Raw genomic sequence first — 22,608 nt, 5'->3', positions numbered from 1 at the left:
GCTTCACCAGCCAATGACTGAAGGGCTCCTGGGGAAAGCCAATCACAGGACAGCTTGCTGGAGCAGCCTTGCTTATAAGGAGCTGATCCAGCAGAGCTGGGTAGTTGGGCCCTGGCCAGGGAGGCTTCAGAACCAGCTGCCAGACAGAGCTTGCCTCTGAGATAGGACAATGCCAGGCAGGATAAGGGGAGATTGGGGTGGGTTCTAGCTTGACTCCTGCCAGACTGCAAGCCTGAGGTAGAGACCAAGAAGGTGCAAGTGACCACAAGGGGAAGTGGCACAGGGAGTAAGGCAATGAAGAGGAGTGACTAGGCGGCTGAGGCCAGAGTGATAGGGCTGCTAGGCCTAAACTTATAGGACTTGGTTGCTGAGCATGACTGATGGGGTGACTAAGCCGCATAGGGCTACTACTGGGGTAGAACTGCTATGGGGTGGGACCCCTTGGAAGATGGGCAGTGCAGGAGGGGCCATCACACTTCTGAAGTCCCATCCATAGGTGCTGGGTTTGTTTTTTTTTGCTGTGCTTTTTGTTTCCACAGGGTGCCCCACCCCAGCTCTACCCTCTTCCACCTCTTTCTACTCACCCCATCTCCTCTCAGCGGCCTTGCCTGCTCGCTGCTTCCTTCTCCCCCACCAGACCCCACCCATAATTGCTATTCAGCTCTTTGGGAGAGGTGTAAACAGCTGTGGCTGGTGGGTGCTGAGCACTCGCTATCTTTTCCCATGGGGTCTCCAGCTCCAGTGAACCCACAGGCTCAATACTCATGGTCCCATCCAACCTTCTTTCCCAATTCTGATTTGTGGTTTCAACCTGAAATATTGTGAAGTACATCCTTTCTTCTCCATAACTAGAGCTAAACCCTCAACCTTCCTTGGGTCTGGGGAAGCTAATCAGTCTTTGAGACTGGGTTTTAGTAGAAAAGCTGCTGTGGTGGCACTTCATTGTAGACACTGCAGCAATGGGATGGGATAGTTAGTCTATGTCCGGGAGAGGGTGTGGCTAGGTTGAGGGAGCAAGTCTAATTAACCTAGTGCTGTCTACCCCTGGGCTTAAGTTGGTTTAACTGTGTTGCTCAAGGGTGTGTAGATTTTTCACAACCCTGAGTGGTGTAGTTGGGTCAACCAAACTTTTTTTGGTGTAGATCTGGATGAAGCTAAAGACAAATTGTCAAGCATAAGGAGTTAATGTGTATATACTATGGGAGAGCACTTAAAATGAAGTGGGCAGTTTGCAAGCAATAGGGTGCATTACAAGTGGTTGTACAGAGTTACAAAACCGGTATCTGAGTCCATGTGTTTCAGTGTCCAGCAGAGTTACAAATTGCAGGTCCCTGGATAGTATTTAAAAGATAGTGAGCGGGTCTCCTTCCACGTGAGACCAAGAGGCTTGGTATGGAGTGAGGATCGCAATGTGGAAAGTGCGCCTCCACAGGTGGAGCGGAGTCTTTATTGTATGTCTGTGCGAGTTAACTTGTGAGTGTTGTAAATGTTGGGTTTTGCTCACACAGTTGTCTTTTGTTGTAAAGTGCATGGTTACTTCACGGACTGCTATTCTTGCCTGCTGGTCCCATAACAGTCCACCTGCAATAAAGCTGCTAAATCAATCTTCCCCTTCCTTGATCTGGCCTATTGAACAAAGCAGTCCTGTAGCACTTTAATGAAGCTATTTTGTTTCTTTAGTCTTTCATGTGCAACAGGGCTTCTTCTTCATTTTGTTAGAATACAGACCAACACAGCTACCTCTCTGTTACTGGCCTATTGACTCTCTTTATTTTTTAAAATCCCTTTCCTCCTCTCAACCTGCAATACCTTCTTGCCCCTCAAGGCTTTCCATTAATTTTATCTGCTGGCTGCCTGCTTTGCTTTGACCTTGTCATGTTCCCAGCTGCTCCTTCCTGCTCTGATCCTTTTTGTATATAGTTTCTTATGCCCAGAGTAGCTTCGTGCTTTTTCCCCTCTCCCAAAGAACCTGTCCTTTCATGAGCTTTCTATTGTTGATCTCAACTTGGCAGTCCCCTTCCCACCTTCTGTCTTGGCTTACCTGGGTTGTACCTGTTTCAATTAGCTATTAAGAGATGCAGGCTGTGCTTTGCGAACAGAGGAAGCACAGCATCGAGCCCCCTGACAGAAACACACAGATGCACTGCTCCAAAAATACAGCTAAGGCCTCTAACCTTGGCACCACCATTCCATGTGGATAGCAGCAGTCTTCAAATGCTCTTATGCCACTTTGTGCAAATGTTGGAAGCCATGCTGTGCCAGACACCTCAGACTGCTGTGAAATGCTGGTTCCTACCCAGAAGAGCATAATCTCCATTAAAATTCCCTCTAATCTTTTCCATGGATGGAAGAATTTTCCCACAAGAATGTGCAGAATAAATTTGATGTGCACAAATGCATGTACATATGTATCACCAATAGAAACAAATACCTACCTGTCAGCCCTCTGCTAACAGGTGGTCAGCATTTGAATCTCTCCTGTGTGGCCCCACACATGCCCAGCTTACAGAGAACACTAGTCTTGACTAGACTATGGCCCCTTTTCGTCTCAAGAGATGGTGGTTAGCAGTGGCGGTGAGGACTTATGGGCAGTGTGTGTGTTTGAGTCTGCAGCTTCTCTCCTGGCTTGTCCATCCAATACTGGATTTGCACAGTCGACTGCAATAACCACATGTCAGTCTATTTCCAAGTTCTTGAGTCTGAGAGTTTTTCCTTCCTAAGATTAAGTTCTTCTGCGTGGCTTGCACACATGCTGTCAAAGGATGATGTGCCATGTCATAGCAATCATCACCAGGTATTTCGATCTGATGATGTAGATTCCCAGGATTTTGGATTGATGTTGAACTTTTTTTCCATGACGTTTTTGCATTTATCCTTGAGTCTTAGCTTTGGTCTTCCTCTTGTTATCAACCCACATAACCGCTCACCAAAGAGGATTTCTTCGGGAAGACTTTTGTCACCCATTCTTCTCACGTGACCAAGCCAACGTAGCCTTCTGCTGTTGAGGATCACTGAGGCTCTGTATGCCAGATCTTGACAGGACATCTGCATTTGAAACTTCATATTGCCAGTTGATATTTATGATTCTGCGGAGGCAGCGCAGATAGAAGCTGTTCAGTTTTTACTCCTGGTTCAAGTAGGTGGTCCATGCCTCAGAAGCATATCGCAGGATACTCGGTACACGTGTCTGGTTGATTAGTATCTTTGTTTTCACTGTGAGTTTAGCATTGTTCCATGCTTGTTTCATAAGTCTGCCAAAAATCGTAGCTGCCTTCCCGATTCTGATGTTCAGTTCTTTGTCCATGGATAGGTTTGTGGTGACAGTAGATCCAAGTTAACAGAATTGTTGAACCACATCTAATGGGCTGTTACCCTGAATGACATTGGGTCACTAAGGTATACCTTGAGTGAATACAATAGTTTTCTTCATGCTTATGTCAAGGGAAAACAACTAGACAATATGCTAACAGGGAGCGACAGATACCGCGTGATCACTGAAGGCAAGTTAGTAGCTTGTGTGTCAGTTTCACTTGAAAATAATTTTTACATCTTTTGTTCACCTATTTATCCACCTACATACATCCTCCTTTTCTTTTTGTAAATGCCCCTCTGTGCTCTCTCCAGCGAGGAGGGCTTGTGTGGGTATTTCTGGGATATAAACCTTTTGTTCCAGTGACTCTGGATGTTCCAAGCACAATGGTTTGATCAGTTTGTTGGCTGGAGATCTAAAGAAATGCTAGTTTGGGACCCTTTAAACACTGCTTAGTACCCTGTTGAACTTGGCTGGTCAAAGTGAGTTGTAAGAGAGCATGCTCCATGCCAGCTGTTAAGTTGAACTGAGGACCTGTGTGGGAAGCTTTTGGGCCTGTTGTCATGGTATTTACACAATATTTCCATAACAAGAGCTCCCACATGCTGGTCAGCCAAAGTAGCTGCCTGTGAGTGCTTACATCTTATCAAAAACATCCCAGATGACACAGGGAAGGGAATGGCTTTGCAGTCTAGCTTTCCACTCCTGTATGTGCTGGGGGTGGGGTGGGGAAAGGGGAGTGAGTAGGGAAAGGACCTGCTAATGGTCCCACATCACTGAAGGCCTGCCTTTTTTTTTCCACTCCCTTGCTCCTCATGGCAGTGTTTCACACCTCCTGTGCCCAGGTGTAGAACTAGAATTCTGGAGTTGCATGTGTAACCCACACACCTAATGTGTGCTTCACTGGCCCATGTAGTGACACCTAGACAGATTTAACAGAGAGAATGAGACTGCTTTGTGGCCTTAGCTGAGAGCCAACTGGCTTTTAGCGCAAACTGTAGCAGCTCCAGAGGACCCGGCTTTGAGGCAGACTGTGGGTGGTTACAGCTGCACCTGCTGTGTTGAGGTACAAATACATCTCCAAGAGGGGCAGGGCACTGGAAATCAATTTAACTCCAGCTCAGTAGTTTGAATGCCTCCTGTTTTTATGATAGACCAGCCTTATACTCGGTTTAGTTACCAGTGGCTTCAGAGAAGCATCTGGACTGGAACAATGGATCCAGGGCCCTGCCAAAGCTCTGGGCATGATCCAGAGCCCATTGAAGCTGGGCCTCTGATTCTATCCTCATAGGTGTCTAGCATCCTTGCTGCCACTCTTAACCAATGCAAAGGGCTATGAAATTCTGCTCTGACCAGTGACCCCTGGATATGAGTTGCACTGAGGAATTGTGTGAGAGGCTTGTGCGTTGCTGGCCTTGGTCTATTATGCTTAAATAAGACCTTGTGCCCCAGGCCTGATAAGCCAAGGCAGTCCCTCAGTGTGGCATTCAGTTCAATGTCCCCTTTAAATAGTGAGCTGCTTCCCGCAGAACTATTGCTCATTTGCCTTGTGGCTTCTAGGTATCTCTCTTGGATTTGCAGCTAAATCATTTGTATATGTTCAGTGCATGTATGACTTCACAAAGGCAGTGAATAAAGCTGTCTGATGCTGATATATGGGGTTTGATGATAGCTCAGTGCAGAGGAAACAAGGTGGATAAAAAAAAGTCCTGCTGGCTGTGTCTACACTCACCCAAATCTTTGAAATGGCCATTTCGAAGATTACTAATGAGGCGCTGAAATGCATATTCAGCTCCTCATTAGCCTGCAGCCTGCCACGGCTCACTTCTGCGTGGCTCGTCCAAACAGGAATCCTTTTTGAAAGGACCCCGGGAACTTGGCAATCCCCTTTATTTCTATCTGCTGATGGGAATAAGGGGATTTCGAAGTTGGCAGGGTCCTTTTGAAAAGGACCCCTGTGTGGATGAGCCGCGCGGCAGCAAAAAGCAGCAATTTCAAAGAGCCCCAGCCAGCATCATGCTAATGAGGTTCTGAATATGCATTTTAGCACCTCATTAGTAATCTTTGAAATGGCCATTTAATTTGATTTGGGCTAGTGTAGACATAGCTGCTGTGTGGTAATGGCTTACTGTGAGAGGAAGCAGTGCTGCTAGTGGGAGGCTCCTACCCCAGCACAACTGGAACACGTGAGACATGAAGTGGAGGACGTTCCTGTACCGTGGAGAGAGAGAGAGAGAGACCAGATATGGATAGCTACGACAGAGAAGATGGTGAAACTTTCTTCTAACATGTGCTAGCTACCACCCAGGAATTTTTCTTTCAAGTCTTTTGAACCAGGCCTGGAATTTAATGTCTGTTCAGGTCATAGCGTAGGTGATTTGGAGAAGATAGAACAGTGCCTTGATTTCACTTGGGCACTGTCCAATGCATAGTTTATACTGGGACTTCCGCATGCATGATCAGGGTTCAGTTCTTGGGTGTTAGGCTGTTGGACATTGCTTGTGAGTGCCTAGCTCAAGCCAGACATGCCAGGGCAGGTTTACACTAGATGTTAAAGTCCATCATAAAGACTCAATTCCGGCTGCAGCAATGGTGTAGCTGGAGTAGGCGTATCTACAGTCGACTTATGTGGCCATCCTCACAGAGGGAGGTCAACATGAGAAATTCTCCCATTTATTTTCCTTACTCCTTGCGAGATTGAGGCGTACAGGGATCAACTGTGGACCCAAGATAGTTCAATTTCCTGTGTATCTACTAGGCATGTGAAGTGGAACTCTAGAAGATCAACCCTGACTGTGTCATTCTCCCAGGTGGTGGTGGTGGTGGTGGTAATAGGCGTCCTTCAGTCGGTGTAGACTATGGATCAGTGGAGTACCTCTCAGGCGCAAGCCTGGGCAATTTTTTTTTTTTTTTTTTTTTTTTTTTTTTTTGGGGACCCTGGGCTGCCCAGACACGAGTGTCCCCCTCTCGGCTTTACTGATATAGTTCAAAGAGGATAACCTCTACATCTGGTAGCAGCTCAGCTGCAGGAGTTGCCGGGTCAATGCCAGAAGTTGGCACAGAACCACCTTAGGACTCCCCTCTGGATTTTCTGTCAGGGTTTATTCCCTTAGCTTTGCTCCTTCCCAGGATAACCCACAAGGCAGTGGGGCTTCTCCCAGGTACTGTACATGCATCCTCAGTATGGCAGTGTGTTCTGTTACACCAAGGCGATGACAAAGGTGAACTCCTAGATTACTCTACTCTACCATGGAGTCACTGACCACCCCCTAGGGTGGGGAATAAGCAGCCTATAGACCAGATGCGGTTCACCAGGGTTAGTTCCTGGCCAACGGCAGCCTCAGGAAGTGGCGTCACGCTTTGCCACTTCAGCCAGAAACAGTGATCTGCAGCTGATGGGAGCCACAAATGGCTGTTCCTGCAGATACGCAGGTGAATAAAGCACTGGTGGCCAGTCAAGGGGCTCACCCTGGTGGACCACTTCTGGCTTATTTCCCATCCCTGCCTTCAACTCTCCCCTCTATCTTCCCACCAGACAAACTAGACTTTGTGATAAAATGAGTGCTTGCACCCAAAATCACGTCTAATCCCAAAAGACTTGTCAGTTACTCCAAATCAATTGATATTCTAGGTATTAACCCAAAGAAACAATGGTGGTCAATTCCACGTTAAAGATTTATTAGCTAGAAAAAGGAAAGTTAGTAGTTAATGAAGATATAAGCACAGATGTGTCAGTTTGTAGTGCAAAAGGGAGGCAGTGATATAATACCTGTTTCCTGATTTTTCTTTTTTCCCTAGGGTACTTGGTGTCTCTGGATATTTCAGCTTTGGATCTGGTACACTTACCTGTAAGGTTATGTCTAGACTAGAGGCTTTAGTCAGCAAAATGGGGAGTGTCCGGATTCCCAAGTGTGTTCTGTCAACAGGACACGCTTTTTTTTGGTATCTGGACACTCCCTCTGTGAGGAGGAACACCTCTCGACAGAGATCTGTTGACCAAAAAGCTAGTCTGGATATTTTGGGGAGGGGGGCCTTCTGTCAACAGAAAGGTCTTTCAGGACACCGGACAACCCTGTCTGCTCTGCTTCTGGTTGACGGTTTTTGTCGAGGGAGCGACTGCACAATCTGGCCACTCTGTCAACAGAGCAAAAAAACTTCTGTTCATGAGTCGTGGCCAGGCTGCCAAGCGGATCGCAAGAGGGATCCAATCTGATCACTCTAATCTAAACGTAGCCTCAGAGTCAAAACAGTCCAACAATACAGGATCTTTCAATGAATCCATACTTTCTGTTTCTCCTCACAGAAAACAGGCTGACAATGTGGCTACCCGCATGTGCTTTTGCTTTGATGGAGAGTGAGGAATATATTTTGAGTCTTTGATTTCCAGTCATCTCACGCAATGACCACTTTAGTAGTGTTCTGTTAGAGTTCTTCACTTGTGCTCCCTGAGGCTACTTTTTCCTTTGGGTAGTTGGTTACGTGGGTATTCATAATGCGAATGTTGACTGGGATGGAATGGGATATAGATGTGTGAAAACAATGTAACCTCTTATGAGTTTTCATGAAGTTCAAACACCAAATGCACATTTTTCCATGTAACAATCACGTGACTCTATACTCAGACCCTAGGGAGTTGGCCTGGATCTCTGGAGGAGTTGTCACCTGGCCTGCCAGCATTATGCTGCATGCCACAGATTTCCTGAGTGACTTTGGACAAGTTGCCCAATCTCTTTAGGGCCTCAGTTCAGCTCTAAAATACAGATGCTATGCTGCCAGCAGGCCTGTTAAAGGATGAAAGATTAAGGCCTTTGAGGTAGGCAACCACAGTAGTGATGACTAATAGCAAAACCTAAAAACAAACCTATAGAAACTTGGCCAGTGGGACTTTTGCCTCTGCTACTGAAGATATTTGGGTTTAAATTTCCTTCCTTTCCATGGTGCTTATGTAGTGTATCTAGAAAGATGTAGAGCAACGAAGGGTCCTGTGGCACCTTATAGACTAACAGAAAAGTTTAGAGCATGAGCTTTCATGAGTTAACTCACTTCTTCAGATGCCCAGCATCTGAAGAAGTGAGTTAACTCATGAAAGCTCATGCTCTAAACTTTTCTGTTAGTCTATAAGGTGCCACAGGACCCTTCGTTGCTCTACAGATCCAGACTAACACGGCTACCCCTCTGATACTAGAAAGACGTAGGTAACCAATTCATAATGCTGAATTTGTAGTTTGATCACACGCCCTCAGATAAGAAAAATGTTCTTAGAGTGGGCAGGCCTACTTCATAAATAGGCCGGGCAGATGAGAAAATACTGAGGAACAGCCAGCTGAGTTTCTCAAGTGGAATACAAGAAAGGAAGATCCTGACTGGACTTCAAAGGCAAAAAAGGCTGGTATTTGGCCAGAGTTTGAGGCAAAGGTTTTCTGGGGGCTCTTCCTCCCACCTTCCTTGCCTGTGGTTGGTAGTAAAGAGGAAATAGTATGCATTGTGGAATTATCCAGCATGTGCTAAGTTTTTTTTTTTTTTTTTTAAAAATCCCCAATGGTAAAATCTGAGGTATTTGTACTGATCCTGTCAGACTCCTGGTGGGTATTGGAGAGAGCGAGCGAATTTACTACACCAGCCAGAGTACTTCACATCTGTGAAGGCCAAGGTCAGGGCAGACACCTCAGACTGGTATGTTCCCAATTAGATTTGCCTGTCTGGGTACAAATTTAACAATCTTACCATGGAGTCAGACTGGAAAGCCCAAACAACTGGGCTAAGTGTCAGTTGGTCACCAAAGATCACAAACTGATTGAAAGGTCTAGAACAGTGGTTCTCAAGTGGGGAGTCCATGGGGGGGAAAAATACAATAAATGATTAAAAAAAGAAAATAGAATTGGATTTGATGGGGGGTCCATGAACAGGTTGGGGGTGGGGGGAATGATTCAGGGTCCACACTAATGAAAAGGTTGGGAACCACCATGCTGGAAAACATGACCTTTGAGGAGAATTTGAAACAAAACCAATTTGTTTGTCTGGAGAAGAGAACTGGGGGGTAGGGGTGATTAAATTTTGAGTACATTAAAGATTATTACAAGGAGGGAGGAAAAGTGTTCACCTTAGCTTCTGAGAGGAAGATAAGAAGCAGTGAGTGTAAACTAAGGAAGGTTTAGGTTGAACATTAGGAAACACTTTCAAACTGTCCAGGGTAGTTAAGCGCTTCGGAACAAACTGCCTGTGGAGGTTGTGGAATTTCAGGTATTGGAGGTTTTTAAGAACAGGCCAGACAGACGCTTATCAGGAATGGTCTAGTTATAATGTAGTTCTGTCTTGAGTGCAGGGACTTTACTGGATGACCTCTCGAGGTCCCTTTCAATCCTATTCTTCTAGCACTCTATGAAATATTCAGGGTGGTTCAAGTCCCAAGAAACCAGTCACTTACCAGTCAATTTGTACTTCATGTTTTATACCAAAGACAATGCTGTGGTAAAGTAAGAATGTATTAACTAGGAAAAAGAAATGAACAAGTTAAAACAGGCAAATACACAGTCACAGATGAATTAGTCTCTGGTTCCAAAAGGTGACAGAGCTGCAGCAATCTGTTGGCTCTGAGTGTCTGTTAGGGCTCACCAGGTTGACCCTGGGGATCTCTGCTTCCATTTCTTAGCTCAAGTCCTCAAGGTGCTGGAAGTAGGAGTTTGAGGGAAGGCAGGGGGCTGCAGGATCCCCTGGCTTGAAGTGGTTTCCATTATATAGAGGCCAAAAAGTTTTCCTGTCAGAAATTTTTCTTTCCTTTTGTCAGAATTCAAGCTGATGGGATAAGCCCCTTCATGGGTATGAAGGGCTAATGAATAGTCTTTCTTTTGTGATGTCCCACAATAACCCATTTAGTTTTCATGGCCCTTTGGGATGGGCAAAAGGTAATGCTTCTCACAGGGACTTAGCACACTGCTCTGGGTAACTTTTTTTTGGGCAAGTTACATCATTCAGAAGAAAGACGGTACAGTGCTATAGCACATGTGGGATACAGATGTTATAAGTAGGATTAATGCATGTGGCAACTTACAGGCATTTCATGAAGTCCCAACATGTTGTAAGTCCAGTTCTCATCTTAACCATACTAATGCACCAGTGAGCTGGACTGCTTTCCAGCAATGAATTGTCAGTACTCAGCTGAGGCCCAAAGCCTTGGTAACTGCTCACACTGTCAGTCACCCTCAGGTCTTGAAAAGTTATAACCAGCTACAGTTCAAAGCATCTTATCTCCTGATGAGCATTGCTGAATGGTTGAAGGTGCAACCCAGGGCCTTGTCAGCTGTGGAGTGAAATCTGCTGGGGGCTTGCAAAGGCTGCTGGGGTTTCAATATCCAGCCTCACTTTTGGGGGTCAGGGCACATCAAGTTCAAAGGCAGAAGGGGAGCAATGGATTTGTTTTGCCTCTGATTGGGCTTTGGGCTAGAATAGCAGCATCTGCCAAGGCTTCACCTACAGAGAATTGCTTGGGAATGGGGCCGATGTTGGTAGATGGCCAAAAAACAAACCGAACTCACTCCAAGCCAACAATTGGTGAGTCCATTGACTCTGCGCCGCTCATGAAGCACAGCAACCTCCTCTTCAAAGCCAGCTGGGGAGCAGATTCTGCATGGTCCCCAACAACCACCAGGCAGCTTCTCCCCACTTTTTGCTCATGCGTGAGCTGTTCGAGGCTTCCACTACTGTAAGCTCAGGTCCTTGCTGGCTGGGGTCCTCTCGCACCTCCCCCAGGTCTCTTCCTCCCCTTGCTCTTTCCTTTTACTGGTCCCTGTTGCCTAAACCCACCTGTCATGTCCCATTTCAGCAGCCTCCATTGCCCCATTCCCATCTGCTACCATCTGTTCTAGGCTTTTCCTCATCTCCTGCTTTCCAAAAGTTGTCGCAGAGGGAATTAATGAGATGATCCCTTTGCCATTCCAGGTTCTTAGCCCACTGGAATTCCTGGGCTGGCTTGATCACAGCTCACTGCAGAAACACAGAACCCATAGGTGTGCTTGTGTGCCTCAGTCTGTCACACACCTTGGTGTGTTGCCGGTGGCATTTAGCTCAGGGTGTGGTAGTTCTGCCTTGCTCACCCCAAAGTGAGTAGAAGGCTCGGCAGCCTTTGATGATCTGAAAAGTGCCTCTGTAGCTTTGGAGGCATCAGAAACATTGATCAGACATTTCCGGGCTTCTCTCTCTCGTTGCTCCTGTGAGGCGTCTGATCAACAAAGGCCTTTTAGTTTATCTACAGCCCGAGCAGCATCTCTCAGCGCTGTTTGACTTGCCTCATGTTTGTAGAATCCTCCCCCGCAATAGGAATAAATGCTGGGCCTTGTCCACTTATGGATAGGTTGTATGTGTTGTCACTGGTGGACTGGGTTTGGTGACCAGTCCGTCAGTGGAAGAGATCTCTCTGGCTTCCCTTGCTCCTCAGGGAGCTGAAGTACACTCGAGCAGAGTTCTCTGCTGTAAGAGCTATGCAGAATGTGAAAACCTCTCCAGTGGGTTGGGGCTGACGTGAGTGTGGGTTTCCTTAGGGCCGGAGGGGACCTCAAGAGGTCATCTGGTCCAACCCCCTGCTCAAAGCAGGACCAATCCCAACTAAATCATTCCAGCCAGGGTTTTGTCAAGCTGGGACTTAAATCTCAAGGGATGAAGCTCTTGATGCATCTGGCTCAAATAACTGCTCCAGCTTCAAGTTGTCTTCCAGCCTCAACGGTGGTGTGCTCCCAACTCTCCTGCTCAGTTGCAGTGTTGGGCTCTGGTCTGCCCTGCAAACAGAGATGCCACCAGAGGCTCTCAGCGTTTGAGTGTAGGTGAAAATGTGGCACAAGTCTTGAGAGAGACAGATCTTGCCAAGCCCAATTTTGTAGACCCAAAAGATTGCAATGAGCTTAGGAAGGCAACGAACAGAGGGCAGGATGCTCGTACAGTAACATCAGGTGTGCATGTAATGGATACGGTTCCATTATAGTTGCTAACAATAATTAATATGCTTTTAATTTTCACTTTAAGGACCTATCATCCATATTTAACTAGCATTGATTTTCAGATTGGATTACTTGAAAACCTGGGATGATGGGGGCAGGGGAGGGGCTTGTCTGTGTCTGAGACCATAAGTCTTACGCTCCCAGCCATCCACTCTCAGCAGCAGCTAACGGATAGCTGCTCCATCCACACCATGTAAGATGAAGTCTATCTTGGACACCATGCTAATTATGAAAACAATGCCTTTTGGGTGATACGGGCAATTGAGGCTGTGACCATTTAGGTTGTCATATACCTACTGGCATTTTCAGATTAATGTGGGCCAAATCCCAGGAGCATCCTAGAACTTCCCTTGTATTTACATGTGGAAGCTGTGCTCTGAGCTTCCTGCCCGGTGCACTGCATTGTCAAGTTGTCAAATACTTAGACTAGAAAGAGCTGCATTAGAGCTGCATTTCAGAGATGTATAGTGTTATCCCAGCATAGAATAGGAATAAATGATCTGCTACTAACTTGGACATGCATTGTATTAAAGACCAGTCACTAGAGCCAATGCTTAAAATATTTTAAGGCTAGAAAGGACCACTGACTCTAGTCCAACTTCCAAAAAAAACACAACCCACAGAATTTATCTTTTACTCTGTTCTTGGTCCCATGAATAATTTATTCCCAAAGAGCCTGGAGAAGGATACAAAGAGGTGGCAAACTGGCAGGCGGCATAGTTATATAGATTTTCTTAGACCAAAGGGGTGAGAGGCCCTGGTTAAGCTAGATGGGACAAGGTGGATGAAATTTGCTGCACAGAGCCATGCGTATTGGAAGGAATTGTTTGAACCAAGGGTGACTTGCCCAGCCTTTTAAATTTAAAGTACTCTGAAAAGAGACAGGCATTATGGTTTGTTTGTTTTTTTTTCTTCTCCAATTTCCTGTCTGAAGAAAGTGCAGACATTCTGCTCTAAAGCCATAAGCTCCTACAGCTTGAAATGAAGGAAGATCTGTTAGCTGCCAATAGAATGATCTCTCCTTTAGTCCTTTCCTGGATCACTGCAACATCTTCAGAGGTGAGCATCCTTTCTAGGCTGGATCAGAGGTACATAGACACAATTTTGTATTGGGGCACTGGGTGCGTGAACACACACACTCGCTGTTTCCCGTGCGCCACCTCCTGTAGTAGTTTTCCTGTTATTAGTCTGTGTCTTACATTCATATACACTGATCACTGTCTGTGTGATTGTCTACTCCTGTTCTATATTCTAGGTTTTAACTTTTGCAGGTGACCCTCCACAAGTTGCTGCTTGGATTGGCCAGTGCATCCTCTATCTGCTGATAATGGCCTTTGAGAAGACTGTGGTAAGCCTTGCCCTGTTCATCCCTGGCTGGACAAAGGTAGTTACTGGTTATATTTTCTTTTGGGGTTTGCGCTGCATTGTGTGATAAAGCTTTATTGGGCCGTAACTCACAAGGAGCACTTGCTAATGGACTATTTGCTTATTGAATTTGGGGAACTGCCAGTTGGCTGGTGGCAGGAGCATGTGCTGCAAGCTGACCAACAGGGAGATTATTTGAATAAGTTGCTCTGTCTTTGAATATATACACTTGTAGACTAGGACTCCAGAGACCTGAGTTAAGTTCATCCCTGCCAAAGGCATACTCTAACTGTGGGCAAGTCACTGAGTCTCTTTCCATAACCCATCAGTGAAAGGGTGGTGATACTTCCTTTGTCCCTTCTCTGTATTAGACTTTAACTGCCTCAGGACAGAAGCTGTCTCATTATTTTTTTTATATGGGACTTAACCAGTTAGTGTTCTGATCGCTAGCTGCTACCATGGTACGAAGATCTTTGGTAGATAACAGCTTTGAGTGGCCGGGAACGTGGAACAAGTGGAAAACATTAAGTTGGGACATATTAGTGGTTCATTCCCGTTGGGTTTAGGCTGCAGGTTCCATGTAGTTGAGTACTCCTGAACTGGAAATGCTACTTAGTTCTCCACTCTTGGTATGTGAAATGTGGAGGTAGGCACTGCACTTCTGGGTGTTGTCAGTCGACTTCATGCAAACCCGTTGTCCCCTAAGCTTGCCTTGTAGCCACAGTGAGAGAATCCAAGGAAAACAGGCCAGTTATTTTAATGCATTGTTGAAGCCTGGAACATGGCCTTTTAATAAAGGAATAAACATCTGCCTGGCCCTCAAACTGTCAGAAGCATCTGGGGTGTGGTGGAATAGCTCGTATTTCTCTAGTTTACACAGTGGGCTAAAAAGACCGCAGCCGCTTCAACCTTGGAGCGGTCAGTGTGGGAAGCTCACTGCAATGCATAGTTAAGAGCATGCAACCAAAATATGTTTCGAGCAACATTTTGAATTTGTTTCCCTTGCAGCTCCAGGAGATGTTACTGGACTATATCCCAGATCCTCAGCTGGAGCTCGTCCTGGTCATGCTCGTTGTGCCTTTTGTGGTCAATGTAAGTGAAGCCAAAGGCTCCTCTGAAAACAGGTGTTGGCCGAGTATCCCAAGGGATGTGCCCTACAGGCGGCCGGTCTCTGGATTTTCAAGCCATGGCCTCACCCACCTGACTGCCCAGTCTGATCATTCAGCCCCCAAGCCACCTACTGCTCATCCGAGCTAGCACATTCTGTCCATGCTGCACCTTGGACGAATTTGAATTGGGGAGTGGTGTTGCGAAGCCTCTCAGACACCACAGAACTATGGGATCTCGACCACAGCTGATAATGTAATTCCTTCTGTGCATATAGCACATAAAATGCCCAAGGTTGTGGTGTTATGGCTTCCACCAAAAAGGGTGGTGACTGCTTTTAAAAACGTGCTGAGTGCCATATGCCTGGTGCTTTCTGAAATGCAGATTCCCTGCCTGGAAGAGTTGACTGGCATTGTAATGTGAAAATGACCGGGGGCGGGGGGGCTTGGGGACAAGAGGTAGGCTGAAAGTGGGGACAGGAAGGTGACTCGAGTTCTGTGTATGACTCAAAGGGCAAAATTTGTCCTCCAGACTATTGCTGTGATCCATTAAGACAGACAAAAGTTTGGTCGTGTAGGACAGATTGTCCTGCTGCACTTGAAAATCACCTCTGCCTCTGTTGGACCTGCCCAGGCACAGGGAAGGATCTGGACTTGCCGTTACTCATGACGTCCCAGGCATCCAAAACGTGTGTCTTAGTTGCATTTCATGATGGAAAGCACTGAACTCCAACCTTATCTGTCCAAAGTCCTTCCATTCACCTCTTTCAGGGTTAGCCTCACTGGCTTGTAAATGGAATTTGAGCTAAAAAGGCAGAGAACAGTTCAGTGCTAGGCTTGTGAATGGTTGGCTGTTAGCCAGGATAGGCAGAGATGGTGTCCCTGGCCTCTGTTTGCTAGAAGTTGGAAATGGGCACCAAGGGATGGATCACTAGATGATTCCATATCCTTTTCATTCTCTGTGGGACACCTGGCATTGGCCAATATCGGAAATCAGAGTACTGGGCTAGATGGACCTTTGGATCTTACCCAACATGGTCCTCCTTATGATCTTACAGTTACAAATGGTATTTAACATGAATGGATTTGCAAAATAGTCCCAGTCCTGGAAGGTGAAAGTCCTTTACTGTGTGATCAATGGGCTGGAGTCACACAGGTGAGGACATTTATCAGAGAGGTAGCCGTGTTAGTCTGTAGCTTCGAGAACAACAAGAAGTCTTGTGGCACCTTATAGACTAATAGATATTTTGGAGCATAAGCTTTTGTGGGCAAAGACCTGCTTCATAGGTGTAAACATTACCACACCAGACAAGAATCCAGCCCATTTGGAGAGGCTGGTGCTATCAGAATCAGTCCCGCTGTCTGCATACCTCTTTGTCCAAATAGATTTCCTATGGCTTGCTGCCTCACTCCGACTTCAAAATAGGGAATATTCAACAAAACAGTCCATTGAGTTTTTGGTGGAAACATCCACTCAGTCTCATGTAAAACTCCTTAGGGAGGAAGTGGGTAATTCAGATACTTACAAATAAATATAGGATAACTTTTTGTTCTGATGCTCTTGTACTACAGAAGGTTCTTTTAAAATAGACTTGCTTGAAGTCCAGCCAAGTATTCTGTTGTCTAAACTGTCCCTCTGGAAATCCTTTCCGTATCTGCCTTCAGAGGCTTTGAACCGTGAAGTAGGCCCTTTTTGAAGGGACCAGGAATATTTTGAATTGTGCAGTGGAATGTCCTGCTGCAGTCTGACATAATATACCTTGGCAGATGGCGTCCTGCTTATCTGAGAATGTTTTTCCACCCACCACAATTCAGGATGTTCTAGGTAGACCGTGCATCTGCCCTGTCCAGTGATGCTACTTTTTCCGTCCTAGTCCTTTTTGTCTCTGAAGTTCCTAGGGGATTTGAAAAATTCCAGCAACAACTGAATTTGTTGGAAGGGAATTCTCTGACTAGTGATATTGTCAGTTTTGCTCAGATCTTGTAGTTAAAAGGGGGTGCTCCTCGCCTACTTCTCTGTGCCGGCATGTTGGTGCTTTTTCTTGATTGCCAGCACGCACAAAAATGAAGAATCCCAAACATAAGGGACGTAATGGAAAATGACCCTAAAATAGAAGTAGTTAACAGGATGGCTTGGGAGAAGTTCAGCCAGTCAGTTCATAGTGCGGATGAGATCTACTGCCGAAGCATGTTTCAAAGGGAATGTAATTACTGCTGCTTTAGAAATGGGGAAAACAGCATTGGGACTTACCCAAGGTCACTTTGCAGTGGTAGAACAGGGATTAGAACCCAGACTGTTTTGAACTCTGGTCAGCAGTCTAGCTGCTACACCATGCTGCTGCCTCATACAGAGCCTGGCAACAGAGGAGCTGTACAGACCTCTTCCTGGCAAAGACCAGCTGTTTGGAAGGCAGAGAAGAAATTCCAAGTGGAGAGCAGTGGAACGAGACTGGTACAAGAGGCGGCTATATTCAGTGAGGCAGGAGATTGCATCTTGTCTCTGAGCAGAATTGCAAAATGCACTGGTACAGCTTGAGGCAGCAAATGTTTCTCTCCCCTCAGAATAAAGGAGAGAAACATTTTGGTAACATTTCATGGTAAGGAGGAAAAGTTGTTTTCCTGCAGCTTCTAAGTAGGTAGAGAAAAGCCATGTTGTGCCCAGAGCTACTAAGCTGGTGTCTTTGTGAAGAGCACTTGTTTCCACTTACAGAAAATAGAAGTTTTTTGATCACCTAAGTATCTGTCACCACAGTCACTGAGGCCAAAATGCACCTGGGCGTTCATGTTGACGTAGTGAAGTAACTTAGGGAGCCAAGCACGTCCTGGCGGCTCTGAGCCATGCAACATGCCAGCTCCTGCAGCCGCCTAGTGAGCTCAGAAACTTGGCTTTCCTTTCTTAGAAGAAAAGCTGTGTTTTGGTCTGTGAGGTGCTGGGGAAAGCTTGAAAACACAGTGCCTGTGCGCCCTTGAGTCGGCCAACACACAAGGCAGTACCTCCATGGCGGGTCGAGCAGCCCTGTTCATCTTAACTCAGAAACTTGCTGCCACCTAAGGAGGGGAGGGCCCATGAGAGACTCCTGAGGGATTTGCCTCAGGCCCCAGCTAGCTATAACACATGCTTGCTGCCATTTCTGTTAGGCCCAAGAGCAGACTTTCCAGCATGTGGGATGCCAATGTAAGCACTGAGGACTGTTTTGGCAAATGGAACAGCTGAAACTTTGGCTTTGAGTGCATCATGCTTCAGCTCCTAACAGCTAGAGAGCATGATGGGAAGTCCCTCTACTCCAGGACAGCCTTGACCTACTGTTTAATTTCTTTTCCAGTGGGTCATCCAGCAAATGCCTGCTCTGACCAGCCAGGCTTCAGCACAGAGGCAAGCCAGTAACTCCCAAAACCTATTTGGTCAAACTCCTGCGGACAGGGGACCTAATCCTATGGACTGCAGGGAGAGCTCTACTCCAATCATATCAGTGGTGCTAATTGCTCAGTAGAGAAAGATGGGATGTGAGCTGCTGGTGGCCACTGTAAAGTTTGAAAGCTATAGCAACCAGCTAATACTGCTACTACCTTGCAGCTTAGGCTGCCCTGAAGATTGGCCATCTGAAGTCTGAGCTGTTGAAATATCTTTTTCCTTTTCCCTTCCAAGGCTGTTATGTTCTGGGTCGTGGACAGTCTGATCATGAGGAAACATAAGCAGAAGGACAACCTTGAAAGCAGCAGGTCCATAGAAAACCCCGTGCGGAATGAAGAATCCCAGGTGAGCCCAGAGACCATGCTGTGGGCAGACAGCTAACCCAAAGCCAAATCAACACCACGAAGTGTGGCTGCTGTAGGTAGCAGCAACATAAGGGATTGAGACTGTCTACACTAGAGTTTTGTCGACAAAACTGGTGTTTTGTGGCCAGACTGCAAAGTCAATCAACAGAGCGATCTGCTGTGTCAACAGAGCACAGCTGGAGTGCCCAGCTGCTCTTTGGCAAAATGGTCAATGGGAAGCAGAGCATACGGGGCTGCCCGGTGTCCCAGAAGCCCTGTCTATCGACAGAAGGGCCCATGGAACGTCCAGACTGGCTTTCTGTCGACAAAGGCGTTCTGCCTCCCGCTGTTGACAGAAGTGCCGCCTTCTGCCAGCTTGCTGTCGACAGAACACCTTGGGAATCTGGGCGCTCCCCTGAGTTTTGTCGACAAAACGCCAGTCTCCCTCTGCATCCATCCAAAGTGCTGCTACGGTTTAGTCCACGCAGCCTCCATGTTCTAGGGATGCAAGTGCAGTTAGCAAAACAACCCTGAGTTCTAGTCCCAGCTCTGCTCCTGCCCAGCTGCAACTGGGAAAGTTACTTTGCTTCTCCAGCACCTCTCCCGCTGTGTCTTCTCTGCTTAACGTATATCTTCACTACTCAGAAGATCAACTGGTCATGGTCAATTTGATCTCGTGCACCTGGTGAGGATGTGCAAAATGGACTCTTGAGGTTGCCAGTCAACCCCTGTATTCCTCCATCTCACAAGGAGAAAGGGAGGTCAATAGGAGAAACTCTCTTCTTTTGACCTACCTCAGTGAGGACAGCCAGGTACGTTGATCACAAATAAGTGGATTCCAGCTATGTAATTGCCATAGCTGGAATTGCGTATCTACAATCAACATTAAGGTCTAGTGTCGACCTGGCCTTAGAGAGGGAGTCCTAGATGGCTGTACAGCATCTAGCACAGCAGGGCCTTCGTTGCAGTTGGGCCCTCTAACATGCTAGAGTATTGAAAGCAATAAATATCCAGTATCTCATTAGCGAGTGTCCTGTGGTGCTACCGGTGTTCTTCACAGGCACCAAGCTGCATTATAGTGTGGGTTTCAGATTCTGGGTTGCATTAACAGCATGAAAGATCTTTTTCTTAATTTGCCAATAAAGTGAATGTTGCATGAACTCCTGTGGATTCTCCATGAACTCCAGCAGGTGTCACTTCCAACTCCTTTGGGGCCCTTGCGTCTGCTGAACGTGTTTAAAGTTGTAGTTAAGCGGAATTCTTTTCTTTCTAATGCCTAGTCTGTCTTTGCATTTTGGAGGAAAACGTGCTGTGGGGGTGGGGGAAGCGGAGTGTGCCAGGTGTCTTTGTTTGTCAGCAAGCAAGCTGCTGGTTTACTCTTGTGTGAGTCACCCTGGCTATGTATTTGGATTAGTAATTGCTCACATGTTAAGGCCAAAGGAAAAAACAGTTATGTTATAGGCAGATTTTGTTCTCATTTTGTGCTAACACAACAGAGTTCACAGACACATGTTCCAGTCATGCCTGGTCTGAGGTTATGGACAAAGGTGGTGATGTACCTAGCTGGATCCAAGTCTATTCTGCTGTCCCCTCCCCAGCCCTTTCTGTCAAAATGCTACAAGTGTGACTCCTGATTTCCTGCTGTTCATGGGCAAGACTTGCTAAAGTGGGAAAAGGAGCTTGACAGGTACAGGCTGGCTTTGGAAATAGCTGCTTCTTGGTGGATTTAAATGCTCTTAGAGAGAGAGTGGACGGGGAGGAAGCAGGACAGCATTAGTATATCGTATTTCAAATCCTCACTACAGAATAACTTTCCTGTACCTGTTAGGTCTGCTTCCCCCATGGCTTTAACCAGAGTACATCTTCTGTTAAGGCCAGGTCGACACTAGGAAAGCTAAGTCGATTTCAGATGCACCATTCTAGCTATGGCAATTGCGTAGGTAGAATTGACTTTTATCTGAAATCAACTTACATGGCTGTCCTCACTGAGGAAGGTCGACAGGTGACTGACGTCCCTTACTCCTCACATTAGTTAGGGGTACGGACGGTCGACTGCCAATCCCGGACGGGCTGATTCACATGACCCTACCAGATGTGTGAAATCAAACCCCAGAAAATAGACCTTGAGCAAGTCGATCTTCCAGGTAATATAGATGGAGTCCTGCATCTTGCAGGGGGCCTGCTAAATTGTGGCAGGTGCTCCCCAGCAGTGGCTTCTGCCCTGAAAGAGACACTAGTGGGTGGCAAGTAAGAATGTTCTTCCCTGGGATTGATGCCATTTCTGTACCTTCAAGCCAGATCTCTTGCCGAGCCTGTGCATCTGATCATCTCCCATGTCTAAGGGGGAATATGGTGTTACTTGATTCCTTCCCCTTCTGGGACAGGCAAAGCAGAGACAAATGTTAGCAGCTGGCCAGCCAAGAAGTGAGTCATGTACATGTGGGTGCAGCAGAGCTAGCCTAGTCCTCTGAATGAGACGTTCTGAGTTACGTTGTGATTCAGAACCTTGCACCTTGGGCACTTCCAGAATCAGGAGCCTGTTCTGGGGAGCAGAAGCCTCCCTGGCTTGCAGTCAGAGCAGCTCTTTGAATGCTGCCATTCTGGGGAGTAGGGGAGAGAGAGGCTTCGTGCACTGCCCCACCCCCTGCTAAATTTTTGCAGCTCCCAATGGCTGGAAACCAACCCATGGGAGCTGCCTGTTTTGCAGGACAGGCAGCGCATGAAGTACCTCTTCTCCCTCCAGAGTCATGGTGTTCCAAGTCAGCCACACGCGGCCCCTGCAGCCAGTGCAGGGGCAGGGACCCTGGATGAGGGGCCAACAAGGTTACTGGCTGGGAGCTGTTCAACTAAGTGTCTCCTGGCCAAAGCATGCCTCTGGCACCTCCAGCCTCTCCCTCCCCCAACCCTCACCCTTTTCCTACGCCTATACCCCATGTAACACAAACCCTTTTCACCCCCCACACCATAACCCCACTAGGCCTTGCACCCCAATCTCCTACCCCATCACAACCCAAATCCCTGAACCCGCTCCTGCACTCCTGCCCCAGGTCGCAACCCCGTGATTCCTCCCAGACCCCACACCACCTCCGGCACCCCAGACCCTTGCCCTCAGCTTCCCTGTGCACCCGACCTCCATCCCAGACCTGCAGCTTCTCTATTGATGTCATGGAAGAATGCAACCCTTGTCCCCTTTCCAAATTCTTGGAGTGAGTCCTCATTTAAAAATTATTGCCCACCCCTGCTTTAAATCATTACCAGCCAGAACCAATTAACACTTAAAATCATAGAATACTAGAAACCCATGAGGAACCTCAGTGGTAATCCAGTCCTGTCCCCTGCACTCATGGAAGGACCAAGCACCACCTAGATCATCCCTGACAGATGTTTTTCTATCCTGCTCTTAATCTTCAGTGACGGAAGGTCCATAACCTGCTCCCACAGTTTCTCTGGGTAGGGTATGATCTTGGGAGAGCTGTCTCCTCCACTTCCATTTAGCAGGAGTGTCGTTGGTGGCTCAGACAATGCCCGTAACTAGTAATGGACACCAGTGCTACTGGTCCGGTTTTTGCAGACGTGAAGCCATGTCTAAACACAGAAGTGGCACCAGTTTAAAGAACTGTAAAGACAAACCAATGTGTGTGTTAGGTAATCAGCTGTCATGGGTCAGACCCACTTCCTCAGATTTTCAGGTTGGAGCAGACATTTAAACCAGTTTAAAGCTGGGTTTAAACTTCAGTGTCTAGTTGAAGCCTGATGTCTTTTCAGCTGAGATCTGATCCTAACCTTCTCACAAACTGCACAACTCCTCTTTTATTTTACAACAGAACACGGGCTTCTGAGATCCCCTTTCACCTTCCAGTAGCATCAGCCATGACCTGCTTAGACAGTGGAGGTCTGTTTCACAGAGCATCCCTGCAGTATGGATATTTTAAAATATACAGACACAGCTGTATGGGAGCCATGCCACATGGCTTAGAACAGAGTAAGAGTCAGTTCCCAGTATGCTGCCTTTGGTTCCAGTCGTGTAAGGAAATATACCCATCATCTGCCTTGTTGTGCTGAGGAATGAAGAGAGCACCGTAAA

The 22,608-nt window shown here is 46.8% G+C and overlaps 1 protein-coding gene across 1 annotated transcript in view; it reads left to right on the top strand.

Annotated features, from left to right (window-relative positions):
- LOC142019951 (store-operated calcium entry regulator STIMATE-like) overlaps nucleotides 1–22,608 on the top strand; it is a 68,372-nt gene that overhangs the window by 29,729 nt on the left and 16,035 nt on the right. The window contains exons 5-7 of the mRNA XM_075007420.1: nucleotides 13,569–13,645; nucleotides 14,671–14,754; nucleotides 18,415–18,525. Of these exons, the coding sequence (XP_074863521.1) occupies nucleotides 13,569–13,645; nucleotides 14,671–14,754; nucleotides 18,415–18,525 (272 nt within the window). The remainder of the gene's footprint in view (nucleotides 1–13,568; nucleotides 13,646–14,670; nucleotides 14,755–18,414; nucleotides 18,526–22,608) is intronic.

Source organism: Carettochelys insculpta, chromosome 1 (genome assembly GCF_033958435.1).
Source record: "Carettochelys insculpta isolate YL-2023 chromosome 1, ASM3395843v1, whole genome shotgun sequence".
Lineage (NCBI taxonomy): Eukaryota > Metazoa > Chordata > Testudines > Carettochelyidae > Carettochelys > Carettochelys insculpta.
The sequence above is the reverse complement of the archived record's forward strand: the minus strand, read 5'-3'. Positions and strand labels throughout refer to the sequence as shown.